The 13278-nt window shown below is 41.5% G+C and overlaps 1 protein-coding gene across 9 annotated transcripts in view; it reads right to left on the bottom strand.

Annotated features, from left to right (window-relative positions):
• The window catches only part of PDLIM5 (PDZ and LIM domain 5), a 126094-nt gene that overhangs the window by 73627 nt on the left and 39189 nt on the right, over positions 1–13278 (bottom strand). For all 9 annotated transcript variants that reach the window (XM_075500583.1, XM_075500586.1, XM_075500587.1 and 6 more), the window contains exon 3: positions 10291–10442. In XM_075500583.1, coding sequence (XP_075356698.1) covers positions 10291–10442 — 152 coding nt within the window. The remainder of the gene's footprint in view (positions 1–10290; positions 10443–13278) is intronic.

Here is a 13278-nt window from a genome sequence, read left to right as displayed (position 1 = left end):
CACGTACTGAGGCATACTGGCCATCCAGCACATGCTGAGATCAAGATGCTCTAATTTCCAGATATTTCCTACTGAAGTACACCATTTCAGGTAAAACATATTTGAATAAATCATCACTGTTTATTCCTGTCTTCACAGATGGAAATCAAGCATGTCAGATCTCAGCTGGAACACAGATTAGTTTTAGTTTAGTTTTAAAATAGAGTGAAAATAGGCTTCTAAACTACTGTACCTCTAAACATCAAGCCAAAACTATTACTTTTCTAATGATCTGCTTGTGTAAAACCACTTTTGAAACTCATATAATCTTTTGCACTGTATATTTTTTGTTTTAGCAATTGAATTTTTGTTTGAAAAAAAGTCTCAAATCATTGTACATCAGAGTAGTTTAATCCCGAAAGTGGAACTATAGTGGAAGGCAATTCTTTTCATATCTATCTTAAATGTAGCAATTAAAGAATCTAGTCCATATAATAACAGGTGATAAACATTTACTCTTTAGCTAGTCCCAACATACCTGAAAGATATGCATGGTTTCGGACCTTACAGCAAACATCTATAGGGTCAGCGAAATCACTTACATCACTTCAAAAGAAAAGTCTTTACTTTCCTGTCTGAAAATAAGCAATTTAAAAAAAAAAAAATTAAGAGACAAAGTTCAGAATTAGATTTTGCTGTATTTGTCAGATGTCTGTGCTACTCAGTAACTTGTACAAAGCAAAGGCATTTCTCACTGGTTAAGGCCCTTTAGTTACCACTTGATCCATTGCAAACAGGTGGGAACTTCTGGGATCCAACACTTTCTCCCTCCATTTTCAGTGAGGGACTCTCAGATTACACAGGACTTGCAAGCCTCCTCCACAAGCACTCACTACCCTTCAAACTCTTTCCCACCCAGCTGCCCGTAAGGCTTTGCTGATTAGAATGTCTGAGCTATCCTCCCAAGCAGCCTCTGAAATGACCAACCCTTATTCCATCGAGGCCTTGGACTATGAGGGTAGGAAGCCTGAAAATTTATCCCAAATTGAACTTACAGGCCCCCAGCTTGTGAGAGGCAATTACTTCATGATGGCCTCCTTACTTTCATACAAATTAAGGTGGAGTTTTGAAATATCCTCCTAATCTGACTGCCCTCTGGTTCAGCCCACCATGATACAGTACCGAGACAAAACCCCAAAAGCATAATGGTAAATCTGCTGCAATTGCTGCAACTCAAAGGTGGCATTTTGCATTTCCCTGGGGGCAAACAAACTAAAAATAAAAAACCCCTCCACATCATGTGTGTCCTCTTCAACCCTCACCGAATTAAATGTTTAATTCCAGGGCTGCTCCTTTGCTTCATTTTCTTTGCCTTTTTTTTTTCCTGTGGTAGCATTTGGGGGGAGGGGGACACATGGAAATGTAACCGAAATTAAAGTTAAAAATGTCTTTAAACTTCAAGTTTGAGGAAACATTTTGACATTCAGTAAATAACGACCTACTTTTGGCACCTGGCATTGTCCACTATCTATATTTACTACTGTATTTATGTTCCTATGCTCCATACTGTATCAACCTCAAGAAACTGAACGGCCTTCACAAATCCTGATCTTTTGCAGCTCTAAAGATTCCCAGGAAGGCTCTAAGGCTGCTATTGCTCAACTAGCCCTCGCTCCCACCCATTTTCCTGGCAGATGGGTAGGTATAATCCTGCAAAAGTCACCAAACTCCATTTTTACCCCTGCAACCTTCCATTTTCATCCCAGCAACTCTCCTTTGAACTTCAAGGCAAGTCTTTAGTTTGTCAGGTTCACTTAGCTGCAGCATGTTTTGTGGTTCGCCTAATTGCTAGCTGACGTGCAGCAAAGTGCTGCGCGCAACAAAAGATTCTGAATTCCAGCTGAAGCAAGAGCCGTACCCTTCCACTTACTGAGTTTGTGGGCAGGCTTTCCAAAGGCACGGCTCAGCTAGCAAAACCTGTTCAGCTGCTAAATTAGGAGCAAAAGCTTTCTACCTTGCCTCCAATAAAAAAAAAAAAGTGCATGTACTTATGCACCAAGGCACCTTTGTATGCAAAGAAGAAAACAGCATCTTCATTAGCTTTGAATTCTCTGGACAACTTTTTACCCAGCGCCGCTTAATTTCAAAACCAGCTAAAACAGGAGGACTTAAGACGACTCAGTTGGTTGCACTGCAACGTACAGCACAAAAAGCCACACGCAAAACCCTTTCGGCTTGAGAAAAGCTCCTGTTAAGATGCAAGGGTATGAGATGCAAGGCTTCAGGTCAGCTGTCACCCTGCACCTTAGGCGCGCACCAGCGGCCGCAGCCTCGGATGCGGTCTGGGAAGGCAGAGCCCGTGCTGTGAGGAGGGAAGGACATCTTCAGTGAGACACCACCGGCAGAGCCAAGAGAGGCGAAATCCACCGGGCTCTAGACCCGCAACGCCTCACCTCCAAGTCCCGAAGCTGGCGTTTACAAAGCTCACAAGAATTTTAAGAGCCTGCACGGGGTTCACGGGATTTACTTCAAAGAAACGCCGGCTCGGAAACGGATTCTGCAAATTTGCAGATTAAAAGCGACTTTCTCAGTAGCACCGGCTTACTGTACATCGCACAGCAGGTCCTGCAGGTCAGGTTACTTCCAGACCCAAAGGTCAGGCTGACAAAAGCACTTGGCGATTTCCACGCCGCGAGGCACGCAACCTTGGCTTACCTCTTCCTCAACACGCTACGTACCCAACGTCTCTGCGGGCCGCCGCTGGGCGCGGCGGGGCAGGCCAGCCCCAGCTCCGCACGGCATTTCTCCTCAGCCCCGGGCAGCAACCTCGCACCATGGAGCAAACCCCAAAGCAGGCAGGAGAAGGGTCTGGCAGGCCGGGCAGCCCCACGCCAGACGCACACGCTGTCCTTCACGCTTCCATAATGAAAACAGCTCCCAAGACCAGTGCCAGCAGCCTGTACAAATATTCACTTCTTTCCAGGCTGACCCCCACACAGCCCCGCTGGCACGGCTCTCCTCCCCTTCCACCCCCTCAACAAAAGTTTCTGAAAACGTGAGTTGAGTGCTGCTGAAATAGAGAATTCAGAGATCATGAGAGGGACTCTCATGATCCAGAGATCATGATCCAGAGATCATCTGGAACAAGTCTCCAGATACTTTTAAGCAATAAACTCTGAGGGACGTATCTGCTTCGCCTTATCGCTTTTCTTGCCTGGTCATGCAGGATCTCTTCTGCAGCCATAAAGTCATATATTTTTGTTTTTAATGGAAACTCTTCTATTACCACATTTTCCTATTTCTGCATACCTGGCTTTGTAACCTGAATGCTTCTTTGGAAACACTTTTCCACACAATTCCATAAAAACAATACGATAAAACAAACCAAAAGAGACTCAGGAGTTTTAATATGCAGGGGAGCAAGGCAGATCCATACCTGCATCATGAAGCCGGTTAGATTCATTCCCCAAACCTCTACTGCTTTGAGCTTACAAGCTACTGAAAACTTTGACAACTGATTCTTTTTTTCTAAAAAAAAGTTAACCGGAGAGCTTTAATGCTTCAAGTTGCTGAAATGCTGGCATTTGGCAGAGAGGAGGACATGACCATTTAGGATCAGCAACAGATCAGAAGTGTTTTCTACTAAAACTTTCAGAAAAGTCTGTGGTCAATAACAGAAAGTTCAACAGGAATGTTTGAAGTCTCACAGGGCTATATGCGCCTCCACTGAGTGAGCAACCTGGAATAACCAACATCTCTAGTGAGCAACCTGGAATAACCAACATCTCTAGTGACATGGCTAAATCAGAGAAGTGAACCTCTGTCTGGGAGGCACTACTTTCCAGCCAGTTTCTTTTCAGGCATAATTACTGAAAACTAATAGTAATGATTGAGGGTAACAATCGAGGATTGAGGAATAAATTGCTAAGGTTTTGACTAGCAGTTAAACTATAAAGATACAGTTTGTTTATATATTCCTAGACATACGACCTCCACTGAGTTTTGTAATTTTTCTGTGTCTCAACTCTCTCAATTAAAAAGGGATAATGGTGGTTATTTCCTCAACCAACCATCACTCAGTTTTGACATCCTTGAAAGAAGAGTTATGCAAGAATTAATATTACAGGAAAAATAATTCCAGAAAAAAATGGTTTCCTCTTTAGAAAAAATTACTCAGAAGTTGTGATGCTTTCAACCAATTTATTGCCTACATTCAACTGGCACAGGACAACCTTCTTCTATATGCTAAAAAAGCAAATCACCAAAGAACAAAATTAAAGTCAAAATGCCTATGTAAGGGAAATGATGATGACTACTAAACCAAAGTTGGAGAAAAGTAAGACTTCCGAATGCATTCTTATCATAGCTTTCTTAAAGCTCATCCTTATATGGTTTATGGAAACAAAATATCCACCCCAAGGAACCCATGACTCATAAACCTGAAAGCATGAGTTTTAACCATCATCTAACGTGAAGCCTGTATTGTTAATAGTTTGAAATCATTTCTATACTTGTATTCTTCTGCTTGCTGCTCCTCTTTTATTTTTCTTGTAATAGCCTCTCCTGACACTTTATTTAGCAGTTATACTATTTTCTCACCTTTCTGTGGAGAGAATTTAAAGTTTAGGACTTCAGGTCCCCCTGTAACAGTGACTAAGGCTGGCTCTTGGGAACCACAGTGCCATTCCCCGCACTGCTGGTTTTTATTTTTGTGAAATTACATAGTTTGCAGCTAACCTACACCAGGTGAATATTTCAACACCTGAGGAGCAAAGGACTCAAGTCCCTTAAAACCTGCTCTACATCAATGTGTCTCCCTTCCCCGTCTTCAGAATGGGAACAAGATCATCCATTTTGTCCACACAGTTTGTCAGAACACACATTCCTCACACAGCAAAATGCTCTTCCTCCTGTGCATTTCCAAAGCAGGGCAGGGCTCTCAACACAATAAATGGTAATACCATTAGATTGTTTTATAATAAAAGCAAGACTAGGAATAATAAAAATAGTAAGTAAAAAGCATACTGAGGTAGTCTTACTGCAGACAACCATTTCTGAAATGGATAACTTGAAAAATGACCTTAGAAATCAAGTGATCCATAACATTTTTTCCCTATTACCCCACCTCAAATCATGAGCGTTTCAGCTGTTCTTAAGTTAGAAGTCTCGACTTCATGTTTCCTGAAAGAAAAACTGAAAAGATGAGGGAGAACAGTATAATGAAGATTCGTACTCAGGCAGGCAGATAAAATAAGTGTCACGGTTTTTAACACTTGAGTTTACCAACTGCAGAACACAGGCTTAAGGCTCATCTGAATTTTGGCTCCGAGTCCTGTCAACATGGACATCAAAAATATCCAGCAGGTCCTAGCCTCACCTGTGACACTCGGGCAACCCTGTGCTTTTAAAGGGTTTGGGGGGGGGGGGGGGGGGGGAAACAACCCACCCACACACAAAACCCATAGCCATCACTGAAATTCATCTACTGCTTTGTAACACCCATGTTCATTTGTAAAAATCCATTAAGTCATCCATCGAAGAGCTGGAAGCAGAGCTGTAGTAACTGGTCTCTGCTGACCTACAGCCCCCAAAAAGATTTCTGAAGCACTACAATATAGCAAGAGAGAGGTAAACAACCTAAACAATCCACCTTTCACTTCCCAAAGCCAAGCAATCCCGATGCCTTCTGTCCTAAATTACTAAATTCATAGGGAGAAGTGAAAGAAATTCCCTTACAAAGCACACTATAGCTGCGCAGATCTGTTTTACAAACTAAAGTAGTAAGTAAGTTCTATATTATGAAAGAAAAAAAACAAACAAACCAAAACAACAACAACAAAAACCAAAACAAAAAAACAACACACTCACACTTTCCAGGCTTTTCTGTATTTTTTTTTTTTACCCCTGTATTGCTCACTGACACTTTTTCCAGAAGTTTCATGAGTATCATGATCTCATGTAACAGAAGAAATACACAATTCTTCATCTTTCTCACTTCCAAAGAATCATTAAGGCAGGAGTTTGGAGAAACAGTCCACAAAACCAATATTTAAAAAATAGGTGGTGGCTCTTAGCTGTTCAGCAACTTACAGATTTATTTATGGAAGTCCACGCTAAGTTACTGAACTTCAAAATATATCCAAAAAGCAGCATCTGGTTTCCATCTGTCCTCATGGGAACCAGGAAAGGGCTTTAACTAAAAAATAAAATATTGGGGTGCAAAAGAGCAAGATCTCAGGGAGGGAGGGACATACACAAAGAAGAATTCCCTATGCAATGTATTTAACGATTAAAAAAAAACAACAAACTATCAAGAAGCTAAAATTGCATGTTACAAAAAGAAAAAAAATACCCCAGATTTTTAAGCCATATCTAATATGAAAAATGAGCAAATAACACACCAAAATCATATTTATTACACAATTTAAAAATTATAACGTTCATAATAAACAGCAAGACTTGTTTACAGAACGAATTAATTCTAAAGACATATACCTGAAAATATTTGCCAACACACGCAAATGTTAGGTACCTACTGCTGTACGTGGCTGGCAAGCACAATTTTTTCTATTTATGTTTAAGCAATCTCCAAGCAAAGTGGACTTGCAATTGTGACAGCTGCAGTTCCGATTCCTTCCAGGGGCAGACAACAATTCCATATTTAAAAAAAAAAAAAAAAAAAAAACACAAAAAAAAAAAAAAAGAAAAACCAACACGATATTGCCTTACACAGGGGAAAAGGGAGCTCATATTCCCCCTTCAAATATTTTGCCAACATTCATTTACAAGTTACAAAACATCTAAATTGGTTTTCCACAAGAGGTACGTGCACATCTGCCTCCATAAATATACTGCTTTAAACTTGTAAGTAAAGCTTTTGAAGGCATTGCCCTAAATATCCCTTCCAACCTACCAGGCAAGCTACTTCTTGCCCTTCATTTTGTTTCTCTCAATTTTATTTTTTCCACTTGGCACATAAAGAATAGAGGAAGTCAAGTGAAAACCTGACCAACAGTACAAAAGCGTATCAAGTTAAAATATTTATAATAAGGAAGCTGATCATAAAGAATTTCCTCTCTTGCCTTTGCCACGTAGACTCACGAAGTTTCCTTCATACCTTTTAAAAGGCAAGCTGTCACCGTGCCCCGGCCACCATGCCAACGGGGATGCTGGAGCGCATCAGCCTCAGATCAGACTCAACGGGGTTCACTGGCCTAGTAATCCCTGTGGCTTACCACTGCTTTTCTACCCACTATCATTTTGATCCTCACAACACACACAAAAAAAAGCTAAAAAGCCAGAGCAAGACCCTGTTTCTTCTTCAGATAACTACTGATTATTTTGGTTAGTCCCTCGCTAGCAAACAGCACGGCCAGCCCCGTCTCTGATGTGCTGCGAGGCTGGTGGTATACCCAGACGTCTTCCCCCATATTGCCATTATCTTCACATGACACCTAAGTCTGCACCACTATATTAATTTCCATATTCCACATGAATCCGTGTCAAATTATAACTGATCAAGAGTAAAGCAGACATCCATAGATGAGTGCACAGTACTTCTTACAATTTATCATGAATAAAGGTCACTCGGTGCTACCACCAAAAACATACCAAATTGAACTTACAAAATATATTCTGCTTCCGACGACTAATTTGATCAAACTGAGTTCTTTCACATCTTTCGTAAAACAGCACACGGACATACTCACAGTGCAAAAGCCATTAGCTCAAGCTATAACGCTCTTCCAATTTTCTTGGACCTCAGAGTAACAGCACTAACCAACTGAGCATTGTGTTCCTTTAAAGCAGCAGCAAACTAGGGCAGTATCGAAGAATTTATATACGCTTTCAAGATTAACCTCAACGTTCCTGCATTGTAGTTCAAACTATCAGTAGTCTGTGTGGAAGTAGATAAAGGCTCAGAGGAGTGTAAAAACCCCTAAAGATAATTAAAAGCAGTAAAAACAAATTAGATATGTCTTAGGTTTTCCTGTCTATGGCACCAACTCGTATTTTGAAGGCCAACATTGTTTCTCATTGACAGCATCTCTCTAATCTTGCATGTGAACGATAGCAGCTCAAAATATTTTATTTAGTTTGGTTTGGGGAGAAGAAACAGGAACAGAAGAATATAATTATGGAGATCCCTCAATAAAAAAAATGGATTATCTTGCCACCCTGTTTATAGTCTCAAGCCATCCTTCCCATGGGCATTCAGCATCTGCAGTTAGCGTGAGCCAGTCTGACTCCAAGAAGCACTTTCTTCCAGGCTATAAAGAACAAATAAACAACTGAAGCAAATCTCCTGCTAAACAGCAATCAGAGCAAGGAAGTTTTCACAGGCAGAGGAGCTGGGAGAGCACTGTCTACGGCTTTGGTTTCATGGGATCCGGGCAGAATTAGAAACAGCTGAGACCATGGGACTGCAGACCGGTAGAGCCGCAGGAGAGGACATCTGTCCCACCCCCAGATGCTGGGACCGAGGCTATTCCTTTGATCTCTGCTAGTCTGATCCTGACTTAGCCTTCAGCTGTCAGGTAGCCGACGCTGGTGAGTCAGATGCTACACTGGGTAGGAAGGGTGAGAACAGGAGGGGATCAGGCTAACTCATTATTAATTTGATTTTCAAACCACTCATCCCTGCACCCAACCAGAAGCAGCCTCAGACAAGTTATTGCCTGACGGAGACACACCTGCTATTCCTTTCCTATATCTGATATTAACCCTGCCCACCAGTTTATGGTGACAGGAGAAAGTGGGCCAAACCCCTACGCTCCCAGCTGCCTGCTGGAGTGACTCAGTGGGCTCCTGGAAAGTGCATTTCTAAACGACCTGCCTGCCTTGTTGGGAGACAGAAAAGCAAGTGACACACTAGATACAACATGCGATTCTTCTGATGAGCGGGTGTAATACCTCTGTTTCATCAAGAAACCTTTAATGCCAACTTTACAAGTTTCACTCGAGAAGATGCCCTAGGCATGAACCACGCCACAAGATACTCCTTTCCTCAGAGGCTGAGCAAAGGGAATCCCTTAATAAGGGTAGGTACGGACTACAGCAGGACAACAGGAAAAACAAGAAACAACAAGCAGGGCTGAACTGTAGCCTCTTAGAAAAGAAAGCACTCGCACAACCGTTCAACTACACATCACGTAGGGCTGGGAACAAGCACCACCATCCTGGAGAGCTGGACGTTTGTCAAACCTACAACCATGTCATCTCTTCTTTCTTATACCCATAAACTCTCAGAGAGAGAGGTGGTCCTTTCATTAAGGGCAGGACAACTTGCCAGAAAAGGTAGTAAGTGGTGAAGTGATACTGTTATGGGCCTCAACCAACACTCATCAAGGAACTTTGCACTGCTGAAGGCGGGCATGAACAGCAATCACGGGGTGCAACTGCTGCCGTTTTCTTTGATAACAAGAAAAGATGGTTCTCATTATGTGATGGCTTCAGAGACCAAGCCTCCTCCAAGATGCTCACTCACATCATTAAATAAAAATAGCATTCTAGTAAGAGGCAATATTTAGCCCTGGAAGACTTTTGGGAACTTGAAGGAATTTCTTGCTTGTGCTGCTGCTCTTCCTGCTTTAGTTCCAATAACTCGCACATGAGCATCCTGCTCCCTTCTTCCAACCCCTCCCAAAACATAGTCCCAAGCTAACAGCAGTATGCTGAAATTCAATAAACTGTACATTTCAGGAATGGGGAGACTGCACCAAGCTATTACTTCTACAGTAGATGCTGCAATTAGCAAAGGGAGGCTGCTACTTTGTGAAACGGTAGTATCGCTTCAGGAAACATCTCTCCATGACTCTGAGCAGTATTTTCATCCATATAATTCTCTGCAGTATTTTCATTCGTATAATTCAGGGGTTAACTGATTAAATAAATCCATCATTCTGTTTGCCAGTAAAAATGACAATGTAGGACTTGACCGAAAAAAGAAGTGCCCCTAGTCAGTCAGGGGAGGGGGAGGGAAAGAGAGCCTGGATAAGACCTAGTTTTAATTAAACAAGTGCTAACAAAACTGAAGCTCAAAAGGAAGAGGAACTAGACTTCATTCAATGTAAAGCAGGTGACATAAGGTTGGAAAAGGTCTTTGTCGACTCACATAATTAACATCTAATAAGTTTTCTAAAATGCTATAAATCACAACCCATTTCAGGCTTCAGCAGCATATCTCTCAATTGTGGCCAGTTAACTCCATGCACTTTGCCAAACCACTTACATGTTTTTATCCTCCAAACAACTGTTACGGTGATGATTAATTCTCTTTTTATTTTAAAAAAAAAGAAAAAGGTATCTTACCTTTGCAGAGTCATGTTCAAATTGCCTGTACACGCCTTGATCTTGTTTTGTGCTTCAAGATGAGTCATCCCGTCCGTACTTATCCCATCAATGGTGAGAACCACATCACCTATTCCCACGTGTGCTTGGGCTGCCTTGCCACCATCGTTAAGCTGAAATATCACAAGAACGGTTAAATGCAAAACTTGGATGGTTTATGTTTATATTCTCTGAACACAAGACCACAATATCTCACTCACAGTGCTGTTTCAAAGAAGAAAAAAAGGTATCTTTTCTCCTTTGTGAGTATGTCCCCGTGAAAGTTGCTGTATTATCTATCTTTCTGGTGAAGCAATATGTATAGGGTTTTGTTCTTATTTCACTTGAATGACAGGAAAAGTATTGCACGGTATTGCCTGTTTTTCAAAATCAAACTCCACATCTACTTTACTGGCTGGAAGCTGTGCGCATGCACCAAGAGACACAAACAGGGATAGGCACACACAGTCTCCTGGATGCCAAGTTCCAGCCTCTTATCTGTTCACATATGAAATTTTTCTCAACAAGAGGAGAGAGGAAGGCTGTAAACCAGTTTTTTTCCATTCTAGATTTTCCATCTAAACAACCTCTTCAAAGTTTATGTATTTGTCAATGACTGGTCACGTGCATCGAAGACTTCATTAATAGTGAAGCTGACTTTTCCCCAGCTGCAACTACTAGAAAGTCAGAAGTTCAACATCACAGACAGACTAGTTACAGGACTTTGTTTTGCCTTTCTCTCAGTAGGTTTATAGCCCCCAGCGACCCGCAGTATATTCAGACCAGAATAAGAAAGGCCTCTTGAGCAGTCTGCCTCTTTGATCAAGGTCACTGCTGAAGTTCAGCTCAATTGCCTTTGGTCCACTTCAATGAAGCAGTCTTGCAACAGAAACCTTTGTAAAGTTCACATTATTGACCTTGATTGAACAATAAATTCATCTTTTCATCTGATGCCACTGAATTTCAACTAGCTTCACTCCCAAGAACAGAAACAGAAATAAAGCAAGACATGGTAAGATCCATGCACTGATTTTTACCCCTGATCCTCAATCTGCTAATCACGTTACAGCTGGCTACAGAGAGCAGTCCTGGATGGTGCAAATTCCCTCTGTTTCCAGATGTATTTCCTGCCTTAAAGCAGAGAAGCTGTAGGTGCTTATGCTGTGCATACAAAACCTCACAACTCTTTCCTTTGCCTGCAAGCATGAGTCTGTTCCTTGAAGAAAGTGCTTCGTTTTAGGGAGGTGCTGCAAGCAGCAGAATTACTTCATCTTTATTTCCAAAAGCAGAGTTCACCTTGGGCCGCAGCCATGCTCTAGTAAGTGACTTCTCAAAGGGAGGCAGAAGGAAGGCTTTCATTCCTGTTGTTTTTTAACTGCCTCTGTTTTACTTTATTCAGTAGGGACCAAGAAGTTTTGGTTCCTTGAGGTTCCTTTTGACAATGATCAACCACAAAGTACAGTCACTAGTCTCCACACCATTCACTTCTCCAACAGGAGAAGTGAGGCTAGGTCTTGAAAACTGTCTATGGCAAAGGGGTAGAAATACATAAAATACTAGGAACTCAGCCTTTGCATTTGTGTATGAACAGTCACTTGTTGGTAAACCTGTGAAAAGTGTCCCATCAGCCTACCTGATATGGTTAAGGCTTTCCTAAAATCTCAGAGACTATCATACGTGACAGCTGTGACACGCGTATCAGCCAGCACCTGAAGACAAAAACTTTAACAGAGGAAAAAGTATTGCCTAATGCTGCAAGACAATTGCAAATGCAATACTCCAAAAATGTATAATTTGACAACATACAGACTGAAAGCAGGAAATTTCACGTTCAGTGGATCATGGCTGGCATTTTTCAACATCAAATCTATGTCCCACAGACATCTGCAGTAGCAATCTTTAGCAACTAAAAACAGTAGCCAGAAATTCAAACAAAACCAGAAAAATCCTTCCATTTGGTGTTAAGCCTGTGCTATCAAATACATTATTCTGGTGAAAGGGGAAGCCCTGAGGTGTAGGCAGATCTGTCATCTCTCAGATTCAAAATAGCAGCCAGTCCCTCAGCATTATAGGTCAACAGAGCAGTTTTACCCAGAGTTGAAACCGAAGGGTCCTGACAAGGGAAAGTTAGCAGAGTAAGTCCCATGCAAGGAAGTAAAGTAGAAGACAAAAGAAAAAGGAGATGCACTAATTTCAGAAAAACTTCTTGACTTGCTAAATTCATCAGAATGACAACTTGTATGGTGCATCCTTTTACAAAAGGCTTCAGCAACAAAGCCAAAATTCCTCCAAAATTTGGTGTTCATACCCAAATTCTGAGCTAAGAGACACGGTTACTATAAAACACAGATCAAGGAACCCTACAAGCATATAGAAAGCTATGACCAACATAGCTATTTATAGGGAAGCTCCTCAAACCTTTGGGTGAGGTTTATCGGCCATAAACGGATCCCTAAACCGATACATTACAGCATGCTGACATTTGTCAGCAAGGTCTGGAAAAGGGAAAGGAACGTAAGGGCACTAAAAGCTAAAGGTCAAATGGATCGCTGTGCTTTGTGATTGGACTGCTGAAGTGAATAAAACCTAGCTTTCTCCGAACATATGCAAATGTGCATAATGTTCACACATCGTAATTCGTGATTAAAAAAAGCAACCTACACACATTCAGCAGTAAGACCTCAAAAGCAGGCTTCAGGGTGACTATTTTCATGGGGGGGCAGGGTGGGGGCCTTACCATCCAAAGAAGTGTAAAATAAAAAAAAAAATAAAAAAAAAAAAATCAACCAACCAAACAAAACCAAAAAACTTTTTTGTTTGATTCCGGTAGCCAACATACAACAACCCACAACTAATCATCTGACTTTCAAGAGGTCAGTCTGGGTCGAACTGTTGCCTACAGTTTGGGGATGTTGCCTTCATCTGGGGATGAAATTCTGTGCAAGCACACAGAGAAGACAGCTGTAAAAT

Source organism: Mycteria americana, chromosome 4, assembly GCF_035582795.1.
Source record: "Mycteria americana isolate JAX WOST 10 ecotype Jacksonville Zoo and Gardens chromosome 4, USCA_MyAme_1.0, whole genome shotgun sequence".
In the NCBI taxonomy this organism is placed as follows: Eukaryota; Metazoa; Chordata; class Aves; order Ciconiiformes; family Ciconiidae; genus Mycteria; species Mycteria americana.
This window is presented reverse-complemented; position numbering and strand designations above follow the sequence as displayed.